At 38.5% G+C, this 19,803-nt stretch overlaps 2 protein-coding genes across 2 annotated transcripts in view; both read left to right on the top strand.

The window, feature by feature from the left end:
* Window positions 1-718: 718 nt before the first annotated feature.
* On the top strand, window positions 719-5,231 carry cfap161 (cilia and flagella associated protein 161). The gene is made up of 8 exons (XM_003440597.3): window positions 719-891; window positions 1,521-1,610; window positions 1,700-1,917; window positions 2,010-2,091; window positions 3,568-3,603; window positions 3,782-3,904; window positions 4,298-4,371; window positions 4,762-5,231. The coding sequence occupies exons 1-8, from the start codon at window positions 820-822 to the stop codon at window positions 4,955-4,957; spliced, it is 891 nt and encodes a 296-aa protein (XP_003440645.1). The 5' UTR covers window positions 719-819; the 3' UTR covers window positions 4,958-5,231.
* An 8,205-nt stretch (window positions 5,232-13,436) lies between these two features.
* The window catches only part of igf1ra (insulin-like growth factor 1a receptor), a 68,412-nt gene continuing 62,045 nt past the window's right edge, over window positions 13,437-19,803 (top strand). Inside the window, exon 1 of the mRNA XM_003440598.5 lies at window positions 13,437-14,603. Within this exon, the coding sequence (XP_003440646.2) occupies window positions 14,498-14,603 (106 nt within the window). The 5' untranslated portion in view covers window positions 13,437-14,497. The remainder of the gene's footprint in view (window positions 14,604-19,803) is intronic.

Genomic DNA, 19,803 nt, shown 5'->3' with positions numbered 1-19,803 from the left:
ATTAGTAACAACAAAGACAAATATGAAAATATATCAGAGGGACAGGTCACGCTGGAGAGGCGTAGCTGAGATAGTTTGGACTTGTGCAGAGGGGAGAGAGTGAATATACTGGAGAAATGATGTTGAATATGGAGCTGCCAGGTAGGAAGAAAAGAGGAAGACCGCAGAGAAGATTCATGGATGTAGTGAAGGAGGACATGCAGAGGGTTGGTGTAATAAAAGAGGATGCTAGGGGTAGAATGAAACAGAGGCAGATGATCCGCTGTGATGACTTCCAAAGTGAGCGGCTGATATGACGATATGACATTTAGATCTCACATGCATGGGTTATTCTATTTAAAATAGGACAAATTATCAACCATGAACCTTTTTAAATAAAGATATACTTCAAAAATATTGAAAAGAAATTACAGTAGCCAAAACAGAAAAAGCACATACAATTACACAATAAAGTGTCTCGAGTCAATACAATTAAAATAAAACAAACAAGCAAACAAACAAACAAACAAAAAACAGCCCAAAAGAACACACACAAAAACAATACAATTGCTCTATAGAGCAAAATAACTTTAAAAAAAATCAAATAAAGCAAGATTAAAGCGAATTAAAAAGCCCACACACAAATATATGGCTGTATGAATGTACTAGACTGCAGTTGTTTTGTTTCTAATTACAACCTCGACGTCTCGCGACGATCAGCGAGAACTGACGAGAACCCCGTTACCATAGAGACTACATCACAAACCAAGCTAAAGTAGCTAAAGCAGCTAAACTTATTAAAGTTTCCTCCAAGTACTCGCAGTTTTGCCTGAGTGAAAAATGGCACATATAAGAACTTACCGCACACCTGTGAAAATGGGAAACTGGTTTGAAGAGCAGCGCTTAAAAGAGGTTTGTTAAAAACAACAACAGCAAGAACAACAAAAACTGCTGGAACATTTAATTTTTCAACCAGTAATTCAGGGTTATTATTTTTGTTTTTAGGAATTGAATTTGATTTGGGGTTACGAAGATCTAGTTAATACAGACTTACTGCGAACTGGGCATTGATCTAATAAATAATAACAAATAGTCTGCTAATTTTTGGAATTTGTTAATAAACATATAGCCTTTTATAATTCATGGACAAAATATTACCATATTCTTCGAAATGTACTTTACATCTGACTGTTTATAGTCCTGTTTTCACACCTAAAGAAAGTATTCAGTGCTAGACAGTTTTTGAGTTGTAGGCAACACAAAAATACGTTGATATAGCTATTGGAGTAAAGTTTTCAGGGTTAACTTGCAGAGTTATATCCACTGCACAGAGACAAAAACAAACGCAAAATGTCACGCAGCTAGATATAATGCTGAAATACTGAATTTGGGAGAAATAATTATTGTAATAATGGTTTAATGCTACTGTAAATTTTTTTAAGTAATTGATTTACTTTACTGGCTACTCAGTAACTGGTAGTGGTGGGACTGCAAAAACTGTATTAAACAGGACTTACTTGATGTCTTATTTTTTTCTCCAGGATGAAGTAAAAGAACATCTGGAGAAAAAAGAGAGGGGCGAGCTTGCTGGCCAGAAAATGGACTTCCTCAAAGAGAACATTTTAAAACCGGTAAAATGAGTTCTAACCTAATAAAATACCTGTTGAAACCAATCACACAGTGGCAATGTGCTGATAGGGGACTTTATCTGTTTGTGTAGGTGAAATTCTCTGTGACAAATGATGGTACCCTGCACTTTGGTGATATTGTGATGTTAGTGAACATGGGAGGAGGAAACAGGGAGTGCAGCGCAGTGAGCATCAACGCTGATGTTAACAGCTTAACAAAGATTCCTTTGCCCGGCGTTCAAGCTCCATGTGCAGTCAGCGCAGTCAGGAGTGTCCAGCCGTGCACACGCACAGCTTTTGTCATTACCAGGTAAACACCCTCAAATTGACATCAACATAAACTTTAATACTTATAGCAACACCCTGATATAAATCTGCAACATCTGCTTGTGTGGACATCAGTGTAGATGGCAGTCCTGAGGGATCCACTCTTCATTTTGAGCAAAGTTTTGCCTTAAAGACAACAAGTGGCTTTGCCAGGGGAGTAAGTGAACACACACACACACACACACACACACACATTTTAATTACATGTTGAATACAAAGAGTATCTTAAATGGGCATTCCACTGATTTTCCACTGAGTTTTTTTTTTACTGGGAGCACAACCTGGCCTGACAACACAGTTCTGTAATATCCTCAGATGGAAGCTTTTTAAAGTCTAAGAAAATAGCACTGATTGTGGGTTTGTTACAGTTATTATCTAACAGTTATTTCAGTTGTGTTCTTGGTATGAGAGGAGGATGTAAGTAAGTCTAGGAGAACTTTTAAAGTCTTTTAAGCACTGAGTGTAGATTATATAACACTGGTTTTTCAGTTGTGCCTTGGGACTGATCTAAACTGGATGTGTTGAGTTTAGAGGAGTGTGATCCATTTGTGACGGGTGTGGACTATAATCAGGTTAGTTTAGCACCTGGATACTTGTAGGTCACTATGTACTCATGCTATTGAATTACATGTGGAATGTAGGTTGGCATTGTTTTCCTGAAATAATTTTTCAACCCATTCAGATGCCTCTCAAAGGTGGAAAAAAATCCCTTGACACGCTACACGATCTTATACCACTGTGGATTCTGGCTTTTAAAGTGAAAGCTGAAAAAAATTGAAACGGTCCCTCTTTTCTTTATCCCAGAGGATGAAAAACAATTTCAAACTGTGATGGTTCAAATAGTTTTTGCACATCGCCTCAGTCCATCTCTAAAGAGTTAGGTCCCAAAGAACACATTGGCTTTTTATACTATGCTTTTTCATTAGCTTAGGAGAGTTTTAATTTGAATTTGTGACGATAGCAACAAACTGTGTTTACTGGGTTAAGGCCATGCAGTAATGTCAGATATGAAATCATGTTGGTTTTTAATTCAGTGCTGTCTGAGAGTGTTCAACTTTCTCCCTTGCATACAGATATTTCTCAGGATTATCTAGCCATCCATAAATCCCTTTTTTTTAATGCAAAATTTAAATGGGTTCTAGATTGCTTTTAACATGCCATCCTTTTTCCTTTTGTCTAAATGTAGATATCCAATATCCTGTCAAGAAAACAAAAATCAAAATAGAGAAAGGTTCACAGGAGGCACGACATAATGAACCAGCAAAGCCTAAGGGCAGACACACACTAAACGCACATGGGAAGATGAATAAATGAGACACAGGTAAAGTCATTCAAGATGATAATGAAGTAAAATAGCCCAGAAGGGATGAAAAAGTACAAGGGAATAACCTTCAAAATGAAACAGGAAAATTTAAAGCAGAACAAAGAACAGATGCAGAAAAACAGCAAGCTATAGACAGGATGATCAGAAAACACACGGGAAAGGAAAACCACAAACACATGGAAGTACCATAACTAATGTTACAACATGAATCAAAGACAAAGCAGAGTCTCATATACACAAGGGATGTATGTACAATTTGAAAGATTGCTTCTTGTATTTCCATGTATTCTTTCCCTTTCTTTCCCTCAGCTTTACTTGACGAGTGACTTGCGAAGTTTTCAAAAGGTAAGTTAAGTTTTAACATTAATTACAGCAGAACTAACCGTGACAACACTTTAAACAAAAAATAAATGGAAAACTTGTACACTTGTACATACTGTACATACTTTAGTGCAAGATTACATAATTATATTCCCCCTTTTCATGAGAATTTTTACTGTTGTCATATATTTTGACCTAAAAGTGTGCAAAAAAGTCTCGCCTCCAAGAAGTAAGCCTGGAAGACAGCGATTCCTTTCTGTCATGGTGGAAGATCGTTTACTTTGACCCCCAGGAAAGACTTGAATATGAGGGTCTGCCAGTTCCTGTAAGTGTTTACTGTATCTTCCTGGTTAAATGTTACACCTGTTGCAGCATCAGCATTATAAATGCATTATGTTCCTTTCACTGCTGGCTGCATCCTGGCTGCATGCCAAATATCCTTGGGCAAGATACTAACCCCATGTTTGCCTACTGGTGGTGGTCAGAGGGCCCGGTGGCGCCTGTGTTCGGCAGCCTCGCCTCTGTCAGTGCGCCCCAGGGCAGCTGTGGCTACTATGTAGCTTGCTATCGCCAGTGTGTGAATGTGTGTGTGAATGGGTGAATGACTGAATGTAGTGTAAAGCGCTTTGGGGTCCTATGGACTAGAAAAGCGCTATACAAATGCAGGCCATTTACCATTTTTACCAAGAATCATGTTTTTTCTGTGCTTTTTTTTTAGGCTAATGTGAAGGTGCTGATTGTACACTGCAAGACAAACCAGGCTCTTGCTGTTCTGGGTGATCACGTCCTCTGGTATTTTTCAATTTTCTTTTCAAATGAAACTCCAAACCAGTTTGGTTGGGCACTTATGATATCAGCTTGGAGGTCCGCTAGCACATTAGCAATAACAAACAATACTGTAGGATACATAAGGAGTAAGTAAAGAAGAAAACAGTACAGTTTTGCTACACTGACATTAAAATTGCACTGCTACTCATGTCCAATTAGCTAATCAGCTTCACAGCCGCTATAAGAACATGTGAAACCAACCAACTGTTGTGTCCTTATAAAATAATGACCACCAAGATGTGAATTCATTTCTGCTGTTAATAGATTCCGCCCTTCAGTATGGCAACTAAAAGTGACATTCGGTCCTGCATGGCAACTATCGTTTTTCTGTGCATAACAGTTGTGTCCTTGCAGGACCATGTATGGCAAGGAGTATGAGCTGACGGCTCACACATTCTTGGATTCCCATAAAGCTGAACAGGACAACAATCACTGGATACTCTGCACCGCTGATCCTACAGGGGATGGACTTGTACTTTTCAAACAACCACAGTTGATGGCTAAAAAAACAGAACTTGAGGCGCTCTCAGAAGCTAACCCTAGTGTCTAACACCATCTGTTTTTATGCTAAAATGTTTTGTAACAAAGGTTGTTTTTTTTTCTGTTTAGGTCATCTCTTGTAATGCAGGAAGATTCTAGGGCAAAAATCAGTAACACATGACCACCAACTGTTAAGTGTGTTTTACTAGAAGTAAAAAGTAATAATTTGATAGCAATGGTCACAAATTTGTTAATAACTAGTTTGTAAACCATCTGTGAACATGATCTGGAAAGCTATATTAAAGTTGCAGCTGATGTTAATAAAATATTAATAATTAACACTATTTATTATGTGGATGAATATTATACAGGTGGAACTTGTATTTGATTGGTTTTTTTATGTTTTTTTAAATTGTGGGTAAATAGCTCAGTTATTGGTATGATCACAAGACTGCGATGATACCAATCCGAGGAAAGGCTGTATAAAGTAAATAGAACTGGTCCCAGCACGGTTCCGTGTGGAACTCTGTATAGAGAACACTCCCCAGTTTCATGAGGAAATGGAAATCTGTTTTGCAGATATGATTCAAAACTCTGCAGCACAGTACCTTTAATACTTACAAAATGTTCTAATGTTTGCAGTAAAATATTGTGGGCTAGAGTATCAAACGCCGCCCTGAGGTCTAGCAGGACAAACACAGAGATTAATCAACTGTCAGCAGCCATAAGTAGATCATTCATAACTTTCACCAGTGCCATTTCTGCACTGTGATGAATTCTGAAACCTGACTGGAATTTGCCAAATAAACTAAAGTAAAAAGAAGGTTGGAGTTTGGTGTATAATTTGCTAAGACAGCTGGGCCAAGTAGAGGCTTTTTAAGTAATAGTTTAATGAACACCATCTTAAAAGCCTGTGGTAGGTACCCTAGCAATAAAGATACATTTATCATATTTAAGATTGAAGCATTAGTTAATTGTGGGACTTTTAAACAGTCTTGTCAAAAGGGGTCTAATAGAGTTGATGGTTTGAAGGAAGTAATCATTGGAAGTTGACTGAGGAAGATCAACCTATGCTGCTTATAAATTCAGGAATGTCCAAAGATGCAATCCTCATCTGCAAAAAAGCTGTGACTTTGTGAATAATGTAAAGTAAAAACAGAATGATTTAAGTCCTACATTTAACTGAGACTGCAATGTAAAGTAATGTTCTGTAAAAGAAAATAAAAAAAAAAAATATTACAAAACGTTATTGTTCTCTCAATTTTTTGGCAACTGGGGAAAAATAAACAGCAAGAAGGAGAAGATCCCAGAAGAACCTTCCAAGAAGAGCCAATATCCCAGTTGTGTGTGATAGGAGAGACAGCTAGTCTACCCCTTGGAAGTTTAAGGAGTCTATCTCACTGCAGGAACGACTCTGAGGGATGGCTTTAGAGAACAATGCATATTAAAAACAGACCTCTGTTCTCTGAGATGTCTGCGGGATTAGGTTTCTGTTTAAATTTTTCCTTTTGTCTTCATAACCTCGATTGAGGTTTTGGAAGCATTATCAGTAAACCAGACTTCCAAGTACATGGCTTAGACCTCAGTTTTTTTGCATTTAACTCACCATCGCTGAACCAAAACAAACAAACATCACAATGAGAAGCGTTTGTTTTCTCCTGGTTTTGGTCGTACTGCGCAGCATCATGTTCCTTCTAATTATATGCACTGAAATACATATAATGATCCCGCTCAGAGTTTAAAAGGTTTTATGTATCCACATCATTGATGGGTTTTTTTCTTATGTGTTGTTTCACAGCAGGGTTTGAACATGTTTGCTGCTATTATGCTTTTCATTTAAGTGTCATTCGTCTGAAGCGGACCGTGTTGCTGCACCTGCCAGGTGATTGAACCACACTGAGTGTGACTCAGAGACAAAGTGAAAAGCCCTTACTGCACATAGTGGTTCTGAAGAACTTCTCCACTGCAGAGAGGTAAGCCAACCACAGGGAAAGACAGTTTACTCTAATATTTTTGGCGTCTGCAGTGGGGGTAAAAGAGAGAACTGGGATACTAGAAGATATGTAATGTCAGCATGGTTTATTTTAGTTTGTCTGAAGAGTGGTTTATTTTCATAATAAAAACAGCACCACAGTTCAATACATAAATTAGTTAATTGCCTAATTAATTAATAAACATTTATTTGCCATATACAGTTTCAGCAAACATTCAAGTACACGATGATGTGGCTCCAGAGCTTTTAAATTACGCCAAGTCCTTTTTCAATAGTGCAATAGATACTGAGAGGAATGAGAGCTTACAGCGGTTTGTTTTATAGCCGCTTGCTCTACATCATCTTCCATGGCCAGTTCATGGCCAGAGTCCACATTAGACCAGCTCTTGATAACCAGTAAGTACATGGAAGGCAAATGCTTATCATTAACACACTAAAACCATAAAATACACAATCAATCACACTATTTGTTTTCTGCAGTTAATGTGTAATTTGTGTAATAAAATTGTTAAGCTGATGTAACGCCTTTATATTTGTAACAAAAAATAAATAAAAAATAATGATTTAGCTGTAAATAAAACAACAACAACAACAAAAAGACTTTTATACATGATGACGGAGGATGAAGTGAGTGTTCTGAGGAAATGAACTGACCTAAAGTCTGCTGGAACAGCAGTCAGTACTTCTGTAATACTTGCCAGATGGCAGCAGGGTGAATGCTGTGGCTAGGGCAGCAAAATAAAAAACTGCTTTCTAAGAACCTTGTTCGCTGTAACTAGTCCCTTCGGTTGTTTATTTCAGTAAACCAACAATAAATGCGTTTGAAAAACTTTCAATAAAGCAGCTGGATTGTGGTTTATGTGCCAATATAGATATGCGGTTTCTGTGCCCTCCCACTCCTGGGGAAACTATCCAGACAAAGAATGACTCTATCCTGCTGGAAAATTACTGGAACCAGTCTGAAGTCATGTTAACGTTTAACTGCACAGTTAACCCACCCACCCCACTCCACTCCTAAGGAGGTTTAAAATTCAGATTCTTCAAAAAAATAAAAAATAAATCAACACATTTACAAGCAAACCTGGCTATAACCTTTCCTGGACAAGAAAACCTGTTTAGTCAGTTTTTTTATTTTTATTTATTATTTATATAAGAAATATTATTGTATAATATGTATTTATTTATGTGGTGTAATCAGTAGCAGAAAGTATGGGAAACAGTTTGGATAGGTTTGTAAAAATGACCTCCAGGAGCTAGCATCGTAAGTTAACAACAGCAGTCTTATCCAGTCACAGTGTGTCAGGGTCCAGTTGACAAACAGTTGCCTGAAATAGGCTCATAACTTTATACAGATTTTATAATTATATTATTTTTTAATTATACAAATTGTAGAGAGCTGCTCGACTAACTAAGAACAGTAACAGAAGCATTTTGTTCACCTTATTTGTATTTATTGTGGTTTTTATGTCATTGGCAGAATTTAGATTGACTGTGTAACCAGACAGTCATGGCAGTGGATGTACCTGGACAGGTGGCTGTGGTGTGTTTTTTAAAAATATTCTGATCCTGGTCACTGAAATCAAAGAAAGTGCAGAAGACATGTGGCAACAAGAGCAAAGTTACCATTGTTGGCAGCCGGAAAATCAGTGTTCTGGTGAGGGTTCCTACCCTGACAGGTAGAACTTTTAATTCATTGATCATTACTGCTTACAGTATGTGTTCTTTCCTGCTCTCCACGTGTTTGATTGTGTCTTTGTCAACTTGTTTATTTTCTCTGCTTCTCGTTTAGCACCATGGGTTGGAGTGTGAACCAAGTGAGTAGCTGAAACTGTAAGCCAGAAGGGTGATGGTCAGTGCATATTATTATTATGCTGCTACTATAAAGAATCTGACAAGTTTTTCTTGTTCTGAGTTTGAGGGCCATTGTCAGCCTCACATACTCAGGTTGCAGGGATGTGTGTGGAGGCAAGCTTAAACTATACCTGAAACAATAGCATTGAGAGAACGCAGCGCCTCCTGAAGGCCAAGGGCTGTCCTAGAACGGTTTTATGGTGTTTTTATTACAACATGCTGATCTTAGTCTGTTTTTATTACAATATGATTATGTCATCGTGACGTTGTACGGCGCCATATTGAAAAACAGTGTAGTTGTTCATCTCTCTCTATGCCCTTTCACATGAAGGTTTCTTGAAATTCTTTTTTAAGGTCAACTTTGACCCTGGGTGCTAACAATTAAGGTCAAGGTCAAATACTTAGCCAACCTAGGTAGAACCAAGGTGTAGTTTATTGTTGTCTAAATTTAATCTGTAAAAAGAAACTGTGAGTGATATAAAGTTTTTATGATTTTCACATTTGGTATGACCTTGATTTTTACGAAAATTAAATCAGCTTGAGCTGTAATTGGTATCTAAAATCACACAAAAATTGAAAAGACAGACAGACAAACAAATGGAACCAATTACTCCCTCCCATCGAGGGAGAAAAAACATAATGCCGGCAGTTAAACAAGGGTCGTTTATAGTAGTTCTTTTGGTTGTAAAAGATAGGCTTGTTTATTCAGGTTCACAATTACCCTGTAACTCTGCATCTAGTCTAAGTACTTTTATTTTTGATGGACCGAGAAACTAAAATATTTGACATCTGTCTAGAAGAACAATAGTGAGGTAGGTCATTGAGGCTAAAACTATAAATTTTCTAACCTAATCATTAAGAGCCCTATATCAGACTTAGAGGCATAATAATAACAACACTGGCTCTAGAGAAAATCTTTTGCATTTGTTACAAATTTAGCAGGGCTTGCTGTGATGTTGTTACTTTCTCAGGATAAGTCCAGGGGATGTGGGCAAGTAACAACATTTTTTAAGGCTTTGCAGCCACTTTAGTTTTTACTGCATGCTTGAAAGGATGCTTTGGCAGCTAAAGTGAGGGCTGCTCAGTTGGTTGTAATGCGGACCTCATCACAGGACAGTTAAGTTTTCCTCCAGGAAAACTTAACTGTCAATACAGAATTCCAGACCAGACATTTTATTAGGTACACCTTCCTGATCCTGGGTTAGACCTGCTTTTGCCTTGAGAACTGCCTTTATTGTTCATGGCATAGATTCAACAAGACAGTGGAAACATTCTTCAGAGATTTTGGTCCATATTCACATGACAGCATCACATAGTTGCTGCAGATTTGTCGGTTCCATGATGTAACTTTCCCTTTCTACCACATCCCAAAGGTGCTTGTTCTATTTGGTGGATTGTTATGTTCAAGAAAACAGTTTAATATTATTTGAGCTTTGTAGTATGTTGTGGTATCCTCCTGGAAGCAACCATCAGAAGATAAAGACACTCTAGTCATAAAGGGATGGACATGGTCAGCAACAATACTCAGGTAGGCTTTGGCATTTGAACAATTCTCACGCAGTACTAAAGGGTTTAAAATGTGCCCATTAACTTTTAATCCACTATTACTACACTACCACCTGTTGATTTACTATCAAATCAAAGCAATCTGGCCGTTCTAGTCAAACCTCTGGCATTTTCACACAGAGAACAGAGAACTGTCGCTGTCTGGATGTTTTCTCATTTTAACCATTCTCTGTAAACACCAGAGATGACTATGTGGGAAAATCCAACTGGATAAGCAGTTTCTGGAGTACTCAGACCAGCCAACAAATTCAAAGTCACTTAAATCACCTTTCTTCCCTATTCTGATGGTTGATTTCAACCTCAGCAGGTCGTCTTGATCATATCTACTTGCCTAAATACACCGAGTTGATCTACGCTTCCAAGCAGAGGAACAAGCACACTTAGTTTCTCCACTATAATTTTAATGTAATACGCACGTTTCTCCAGCAGAGGGCGACACCTAAACACCTTTTTCAACAACCACAGCACCATATGGTAACTGAAAAAAAACAAAACAGCGCCGCTTCTCATTAGAAAACATTGCAGTACATGTCCGGAGTTTTACGATTGTCAAGCATATGTGAGTTTTTAAAAAAAAAATATTATTGTTTTTGTAATAATTTATGCTAATTTTCATATCATATCACATATTTACGCAACTAAAGGACTCCATTGCTATAATGCATGTAGCTTTATTTGAAAATACAATGAGAAGCAAGCATAAGTCAGCAGTTCCTTTCCCCAAATAAAGATCAGTGATGCTGCTGTTTATAGTTCATAGTTCATAATATTTATTGCAACGACATTTCGTTCGTACATCAAAACGCAAAGGAACAAGGAGATAAAAGACAACCCGCTTTCATTCAAAATGAAAACTAATTACAAATGTCCGCTGGAGTTCACGTTAGTTAGGCTCACACGTCCCCAGTTAGGGGATGCTGTGCGGTATGGATGGATCGATTACCACGCTCCTCCTTGCACAGTGCGTTGTCTCTGCTGCGTGTATTGGATGAATGAAAGATAAAAGCACAGCTCAAGTCCCCGCTTGAATAAAGGTCCATGTCGGATTTTACTTTTTACCCTACCCGTGACGATAGTGCGCAGCGTAACCTATGGTACAGCTCCTGGGCACTAAATAGACTTCATAACACTGAACGTCGTCCCATTTATTCCAGCGGCAAGAAGTCCTGCAAACCTTAAATTACAAGTGTATAAAATGACACAGTTTAATGAACAGAACAGTGTAAAAGATTTCTACTCTGAACCATATGAAACATTGTCACACATAAGAAGAGTCTTCAGCTGAGTTACTCGAAAGTGATCCTTTCAATCTTAGACAAATCTGCAGTGATCTGCGAAAAGACGAGTTTAAAAGCCATTAAAAATTAAAGTCCACATTTCACTTCATTGAGCAGACCTGCCGACCTTGTTGTTAGCCCAGCAAAATGCATATTACAAAGAAAAATATGTAGGAAATATAGCTAGTTTTAAAAATTAATTTCATCACCTGTCAGTACCTCATATTACAAATTAAATCAAACTGTGATAAAGGGTAACTATGAGGCTGTTAGTAACCAGTGAAACCACCCAAGCATAATCTAATCAGCTAAAATGAAGTGAAACATGCAGTACAATTATTCACTCCCTCCTACAACAAAGAAAAACATATTTATTTAGTACATCATTCACAAATATTTGTTTATTGCCTATACCTTTTGAAAAAATTATTATGAACAAATCCAAAGGAGTAAGATATATATGCATATTTAAACTAAACAGAAAAAAATAAGGTGTGTCTGTACATGGATAACAAAACAAAGGCAAAAATTCTTCAGGGCTAAACTCTCACATTAACTGTAAACATTGTAATCTTTTGACTGGCTCTGGAGCACAAAGTTATTCAGTCAACAATGTGCAATCTTTGAAGTAATCCATCTCAGATAACAGGATTTGTGTGCCAACAACGTTATATTTTATCCCACCTAATTCTTTTTACAAAATGTAAAACTTCTTTAACCTTGACTGAGATAAATGTTTCAAAGCTCTGTTAGGCAAAGGACACAAATAACTTTGTGCATGTTCCTCTGTCCTAAAAGCCAAATTCTTACACTGAACTAACCTTCTGTTTGTTACACAAAAGAACATTTATTGCTATACCACCTTAAAATAATAATAAAAAAATATCATATAGGCCATTATACATTTTGATGCAGAGATATAAGACCTAACTGGCATTTAAAAACAAACCACCTTTCAGTTATTGCCTCACAGACAAAATGCCCAATTTATATAAATATGTCTGCAGGTGTCACAGATACTCATTTGTTCTTATTACTGAAAGAGTAAAAAAATAATATGCTGGAAATCTGAGATGGGCGAGAACTGACTCCAGCCCTCAGGTTGAAAACCACTTATGTGGGCAATATAATTCAAATGACTGGGATATTTGAATTAAACAAATAGGATCAACTCAGGAAAAGGTAATAAAATTTCTTTGCTTCTTTTAAAAGCAAAAGCTCTACAAGAACTCCGCTGAGTACTTCTGTAGGATGCAGGAAATGTGTAAGAAGGACAAATAAACAAACAAACAACACAATTTAATGTAAAGAATTGATAGAGTTGAACACAGCATCAGAAAAGTTAAGGATTAACCAAAATAATGTAAAAGCAACCCAGTGGGAGGAGCCACAGATGTTTCAAATATTGTAAAAAACTTAATCTAAAGGTATGACTAGTGGTTTTAATGATCACTTTTAAATATTTAAGATCTGAAACAGCTGCATGAACCGCTTAAGTTGTTAACTAACAGCAGAAACGAAATATCTGACTAAACCTAATGATACCATATGAAATAGTCCACTAAGTGACATGAAATTCTTACTTAAGTAGTAGTTAAACAATTAGCTGATGTATGACGGAAATAGTGGCCCATATTGTGGGGTAAGGTGTATTAAATAACATGGGAGCCACTATTCTCAATAATGACATGAAGTTTAGAAGCTGGGACAGCAGAAAAGTGTTCCCACACACATCCGGCTGGGGGTGTGTGTGTTTTGTTTGGGTTGCCCCGTCGTTCCAGACACGCCGGGTCTAAATCCGCTCCGTTTTTTGTATCCTGCTCCCGACCACCTTATCCGTAACACTTTGTGTTTCTGTGTGAGAGAAGCCGACTCTTGTTTACAGCAGCGATTCCACGGAGGAGCGGCGGAGACCCGTAGTGTGCTTTAACCGAGGGCGAACCGTGGGATTTCAGCCTGTGGATACACACGCGACGGGAGTTTTTCTTTTTCTCTTTTGTGCTAGGCTGTAAAGGCAAAACAAGAAACACTCTTGGAGAGCAACTCCTTGGACATATTCTCCCTCCCCACTCCAGCCGAGGTCGTCTAGCTGGAGAGCTGGAGACCCATTCTCTTGCGTGGCACAAGTCTGGTATTTTCTTTCAGTTGCAAATCCCGACTGACGGCGGAGATAAGTCGGAGCTGAGGGGCTGAAAATTTGCTGATTTTGTTTTTTAAAAAAGCAACTTCTCATTGCGAGCCAGGACTGCTTGGTTTGGGGGGGTCGATAGACCCTGCTGTTTGAATAGCATACGGAAAAAAAGGTTTTTCATTCATTTTTCAACCTCACAGCCACCACCCCTGTGGATCTGTACGCGTTTTCAGCCCACCACCTCCTCACACACACTTATTCACACGGGGGGATTCTTGTGAGCGACACTGGCTTTAATTTATTATGGTGGTAAAGGCTGCTAAGATTTAAGTCTGATATTTTTTTGTTGTTGTATTAACGGGCCTGGTCGCACTGTGTAGGCTACGCGCATGCTGTTTTTAAGAGATGGAGAATGAAGATGGGGATTGCCATCATTTATTCAGTAAAATCATGGCTTGTGTGCCATACCAGCCAACGTCAAAGCATCCTGTGACTGGCAAAAATAGCAGAGTGTTTTAGTATTCCACCCCCCAACGTTTAAATATTTTTTGTACACATTTATTTATATGTTTAGAGCAAATCCAGACAGATAAGCGACCACGCATCAGGATATCAGAGAAGCTTTTGGGCTACGAGACACTTGTTTTGTGTTTTCTTTCTTTCTTTCTTTCTTTTTCTTTTTTTTTTTTTTTGCGAAGGCTCTGATTTATTGAGCTGATGAGCACAACTTAAATATTTGTACTCTTTTTTTTTTACCCTCATTATTTTTATTTTTTCTTGAAGAGGAGAATAATGTTCAGGAACGTAAAACCAGAAGCACCGATGGGTGGCCCGATCTTGTTTTGGGGTCTGATGCTGTCTGTCTCCGCTATCTGCATATGGTCCACATATGGAGAGAGTAAGTATTTAGTTCTAATCAATATTGTTTTTATGAAGAAGATGTCGCTTGAGCAGGAATAGGCCTAAAGGCATAATTTGCTTTTGTAACCCAGTTTAACCTCTTGCATAAACGCATTTTTTCCCCACTAGTGGAGGATATGCGTTAGCTGCAATTATTGTTTTTATTTGCAAAATAATCAGAGTGAATACCTGTAGTTGGACAAAACGATGGAATGCGACAAAACCGACTTGTGCCCCTTACTTATGCTATCTGAAGAGGACCATGTGGTATAGCTGCCGTCAGTTGATGCGCGCATTTAACCAAATACAGTCACTGTTGTGCGTAATATCGTCTTATTTAATGAAACTGTCATGATTATTGAGAAACGCGTAAAGACATGGAAGCAGACACCGGTGTGATTTTTGACATTAGACATCCAGAAAGCACGGGATGAAGCCAGGGAGCTGAGCTGAAGGTTACTACGACCATGTGGCCATTTTACATTTCGTAGTGTGGCGTCGCTGCGCACGAACAGCCAAATTAAAAAAACAATCTGGCGATCCCTTGCTTCTTAAAATATAAAATGCCCGAAGAGTGTCTATACATCTAAATATAATGTATAAAAAAATAAAAATAAAAAAGTGAAACATTGTTACATTTGTATAGATCTGTGCGCTGTTAACTAATGAAAGTACTGAAATACAGCAGCGCCAGACACATAAATCCAGCCTTAACAGTGTGCTTTTTTTGTAAAACGCAAGAAATGTCCGCTGACGTTATATTAACCATCCAAATAACGTTTTAATTTTCTTTGGCATGACGTAAAAATGTGTGCACTTAATGCTAAATAACCGTTAAAGGCGGGGGAAAAGTAAAAAATAAAATAAAAAGGTTTGTAGGACCCAGTGTTGACCCTGTATTCAAAGTATTCAGTTTTATAAATGGCAGAATTTCACAGGAGTCTGCCCACTTTTGTTGCCTTTGATTGATCTAAAAGTTTGTTTTTATGGTTTAAATTTAGAATAGGATGATAAATCATACAAAATAAAAGCTGTTTTTGTATATATCTATATATAAATCTAATCTGACCTAATCCTGTGTAATGTACTGAGAGCTGCCACAGTCAAGGCTGCTTTTTGCCAATGCTAAAATAGAACAGCTGATCAATGGGGGTCAAAGAGGGTTCCCTCTCCAGTCAGTGACTGGAGTGTGTTTATATCTAATGGCTCATTGTCTTGGTTTTCAAAAGCAAAAGCTTCTGCTTCAAATGCCTAAAGAAATTAGTTGTTGAAAAATTTAAAAAGGAAAAACTAAAGAAATTGAATGATAGAGATGATTAAGTATTCCAGCCTTTTGTAGTAAAGCTTCTTGGGACACTTTGCATCAAATTCCCCAGATTAAACAGATAGTCATGGAGTTCATTTAGATTTTTTTCCCCTTTAATTCAAATCTTTATTTCTTTGGTGGTGTTTATGCCAATAATCCGAATTGTAAAAAACTTTCAGTTTATCATATCATAGTCATGATCTGCTGATCGTAGATACATTAAATCTGTTTGACACACCCATCACCACAAGTTGCTCTTTTGCACGCCTCACATTAATTGCATCTCTCTGCTTTGAGCCCATTGATTGTGCTTGAGTTGAGTGTGTTTGTCAGCTACGCTGCATATGCTTTATATCTTGATAAGTAAGGAAACTGATAGTCTGACCTCTGTTTATATGGAAATGGACGGGAAAAAAAAAGTAACACGGTAGTCCTACCACAGTCATGTTCTTTGAACCCCTCTGAAGGCCACAAGCACATCTGAGGGTTGGAAGACAGGCAGTTGCCCTCAGATCTCGGCTCTCTGTGGTGTATAATACATCAGAACTCATGGAACAAAGAATTTCATAACAAAGGCTGTGGACAACATTCGAGATGCAAATGTATCACTCGAGGATGATGTTTACTTCACCGGGTTATAAAGGGACAGAATTTCCAGCGCTTCATTAGGGGGTAGAAAACCTTCTTTGCTCTCTTCATTTCTGTAATCTGTCCACACCAATAAAATGCAATTAAACTACTTTTTAACTTTCGCCACAGTAAACTTTCCATGCCATGGCTTCGAAATGCGCAGCAAACAAGTCTCTAAAAGTCTAAAAGGGAGAGTGTGAGGGCGATAGAGACTCGGTGTTTGGAAATAGATTGTGCAAAAATACTCTTGAAAGAGAAACAGACTTGGTTTTGTTGATTGGAAAAGTAGTGAGTTTGTGAACTGTTTTATTGGCTTGTGCTGTTCGCACGGAGCGGTCTCGTATGTAGACTGATGCGCTTAACTTCATCACTTGGCACCACTGCTATTAGAGTTATAAATAGATATGTCACAGGCAAAAGTGGGGTCGTGTAAGTACAAGCACCCGCTGTCCTGATCCGTGCGGGTACACCAGTGTTCCTGTTCAGTTATTTATGAAAGAACATGTTGCTTCGGAAAAAACCTGAATGACGGAATAAATAATCAAGCATCAGTGAACACTGTGTTTGACAGGCACCCCTCCTACTTTTCCCTTTGGGGTATGGCATATTTGAAGTTCAGCACTCTTTGTCATGACGGGGTAAGTGGCTCAGATATGATTGCTGTCACTCTGCTCTGAGGTGTACTTTGTGGTTACATAAAGCCCCCCCACTTCCTTTAGGTCTTCCCGGAGACTGGATGCAGGAATGCCTAGTCACACCGCACCAAAAGAGTGTGACAAGCGTTCACAGCCCTGTGTTGTGTGCACGCATGCAAGTTTATTGTGCAGCATCGAGTGTGTACTGCAGCAGGACTCAGCGTGGCAGCCTGAGTCAGTGGCGTGCCCCTGAGTAAGGATGTAAAAGTGTGTCACTGGGCTAGTTTGTGAGAGTGCAGTCAAATGCTGGCCTACAGCTCCTCCAGGCTGCCAGCTGAGGTTTACAATGCTTAATTAAACACTTTATTTCAAGTGGCATGTCACTGGATTTGCTCAAATGCAGTATCCGTCCGACTGCACATACATCATCATTGGCTGCCGGTTTAATGGTCCGCAGAGTATTTTACAATTTGCGAGATGATGATTGCAAATGTTAGCTCTTCTAATGGATGGCACTCGCTTTATCAGTTGAAAGCTGTTTGTTTAAAAAGAGTGCTGATCTATCCTGAATGAGAACCGTGGCACGGAGGATCCCAGAATGTCTACAAGAAGCCTTTTCTGTACTCATATTAATCTGTTGAGTGTTAAACACTAAAGATCATAACACTGCATTTTACTTTATATTCCTTTACGTAGGTCATTTTTTTATACATACAGCAGACCAGAAGGCTGTAGAGTGAAGCTGACAGTCAAAGAACTTTGAATTAAATCCTAAGGGAGTTATCTGATGAAAAAAGATATATTTTTAAACCGTATTTTGGGGCAAAATCAGGTGAAGATTTAGAATATTATTACTTTAGATAACTCTTCAAAATAAGTGTCCAAAAAGGTGCCAAGATGATTGCCAAGTGGTGAGATATGAACTTGGAACTCAAAGTCATTGTCTTTTAATACAAAAACAACTGTGCCTGAGTGATCTTTACCACATCAGTGTGCAGTTCCGCTCGGTTTCGTAGTCAGGTCTAACTTTTTTGCTCGTCACATCTGGTTTTTAAACCACCGAGGTGGTGAAGGCTGAGGCCGTTAGCACTAAGCTCCATCACAAGAAGTGACATCAAATTGTCTACATCCATCTTTTCTAAACATTGTATCAAAATCCTTCTGGTGACATTTTTCTTCGTTTTCACATTCTCTGTAGGTTTTCACACTCCCTCCTTAAAGAAATTACATCACTGCAAATTCATATTGCTGTTTTGAGCATGTGCAGTGTGTATATAAACACAGCCTGTTACCTCTTGCCCTCTTCCCTCATTCTGGGTGAGGGGGAGTGCCTGTCTGGGAGTTGTTGTGATGGGTAATGTTACCATTTGGGGTTTTGGTGAAATCTGAGCCACAGTGATTGAAGTAAGGTCCACTGAGTGGACACGGTCCACCACACTGCTGGTCAGATGACTTCCAGTATGCTGCGGATTAGAGCCAGTTGATGTGGCAGGTGTGAGGGGATAGGACAGCAAAGTGACCAACTCCTTCACTGTTTGAACCTTTTAATGATCATACTGATTTTATTGGTTGAGAATTCATATAATTTTGAAAAACACAATTTCAGGAAGTTGATCATTTGCTATAAGCGCCTTTGGTTGCTAGGCAACCCTTGAAAATAAAACCAGACTCTTTATGATTGGCCTTAAATGAGAGGGAAATAGGAAATCTCAGCTAACCTAGCCTTGGTCTCAGTATATATACACTAATAAAAGTGGTAGTTAACACAATATGATCAACATAGGCTTTTTTTCTGGAATTCAAATAATAATAAAAAATGCAGATTTAAAAAAACAAGAAGTGCAAAATAATCAATGGAAGTCAGCAGACAGGTAATTGAGTATTTTAAGTTATCTGTTAAAGTCGGCAAACATTTCTTTCTGCCCACATGCTCTGTTTTTACAATTTACTTTAAGACTGTCATTCTTGTTCCTCTTTTTGTGTTATGGTTAATGATTAATCCACAATGGAAACAGTTCTATGCCTCCCTGCTTGCACTTCGCACAGAGCCCACCAACAACTTTATGTCAGTAACTGCAGGGGTCACAGAGTTTTTGGGACCCTTAAAATCGCTTCAAAATAAACACAGGGAAGAGGAGTCTTCCCTAATAACCTTCCCGGAGTTTACAGCTGGATGTCTGATAAAGGATACAGTTGCAATACAAGTGCTTTCCCAGAAAGCTCAGTTTGTGGCCTTTTGATAAACAGCACGGCATGTGGTCCCAGATTGCTATCTCATTTTTTTTCTCTCAGCCAAAACTGAGATGGCGTTTATTTATGTGTGAGGTATGTTTACTGGATCCGAATCTGATTTTATGTGAAGCTGAGATAAACGGCGGCCACTTGCCTCGATTTCATTCGAGGCGTTTGACCGTGCACGTGCTTGTGCAGGTGTGTGCGTGTGTTTGTGTGATGACATTTCCACAGAGAGCCAGGGCAAGGTTTATCAGTCATAAACACGAGCCGATGGATCCCATCACGCTGAGAAGATATGTGTGTTTACTCAGCAGTGTGAAGAGCAAAGATACACGGGAGGGGAGAAGGAGACGCGTGTTATTCAGGGTTATCATGTTATGTGGACGCTGTTG

The sequence above is a fragment of the Oreochromis niloticus genome, linkage group LG7 (genome assembly GCF_001858045.2).
Source record: "Oreochromis niloticus isolate F11D_XX linkage group LG7, O_niloticus_UMD_NMBU, whole genome shotgun sequence".
Taxonomy (NCBI): Eukaryota; Metazoa; Chordata; class Actinopteri; order Cichliformes; family Cichlidae; genus Oreochromis; species Oreochromis niloticus.
The sequence above is the reverse complement of the archived record's forward strand: the minus strand, read 5'-3'. Positions and strand labels throughout refer to the sequence as shown.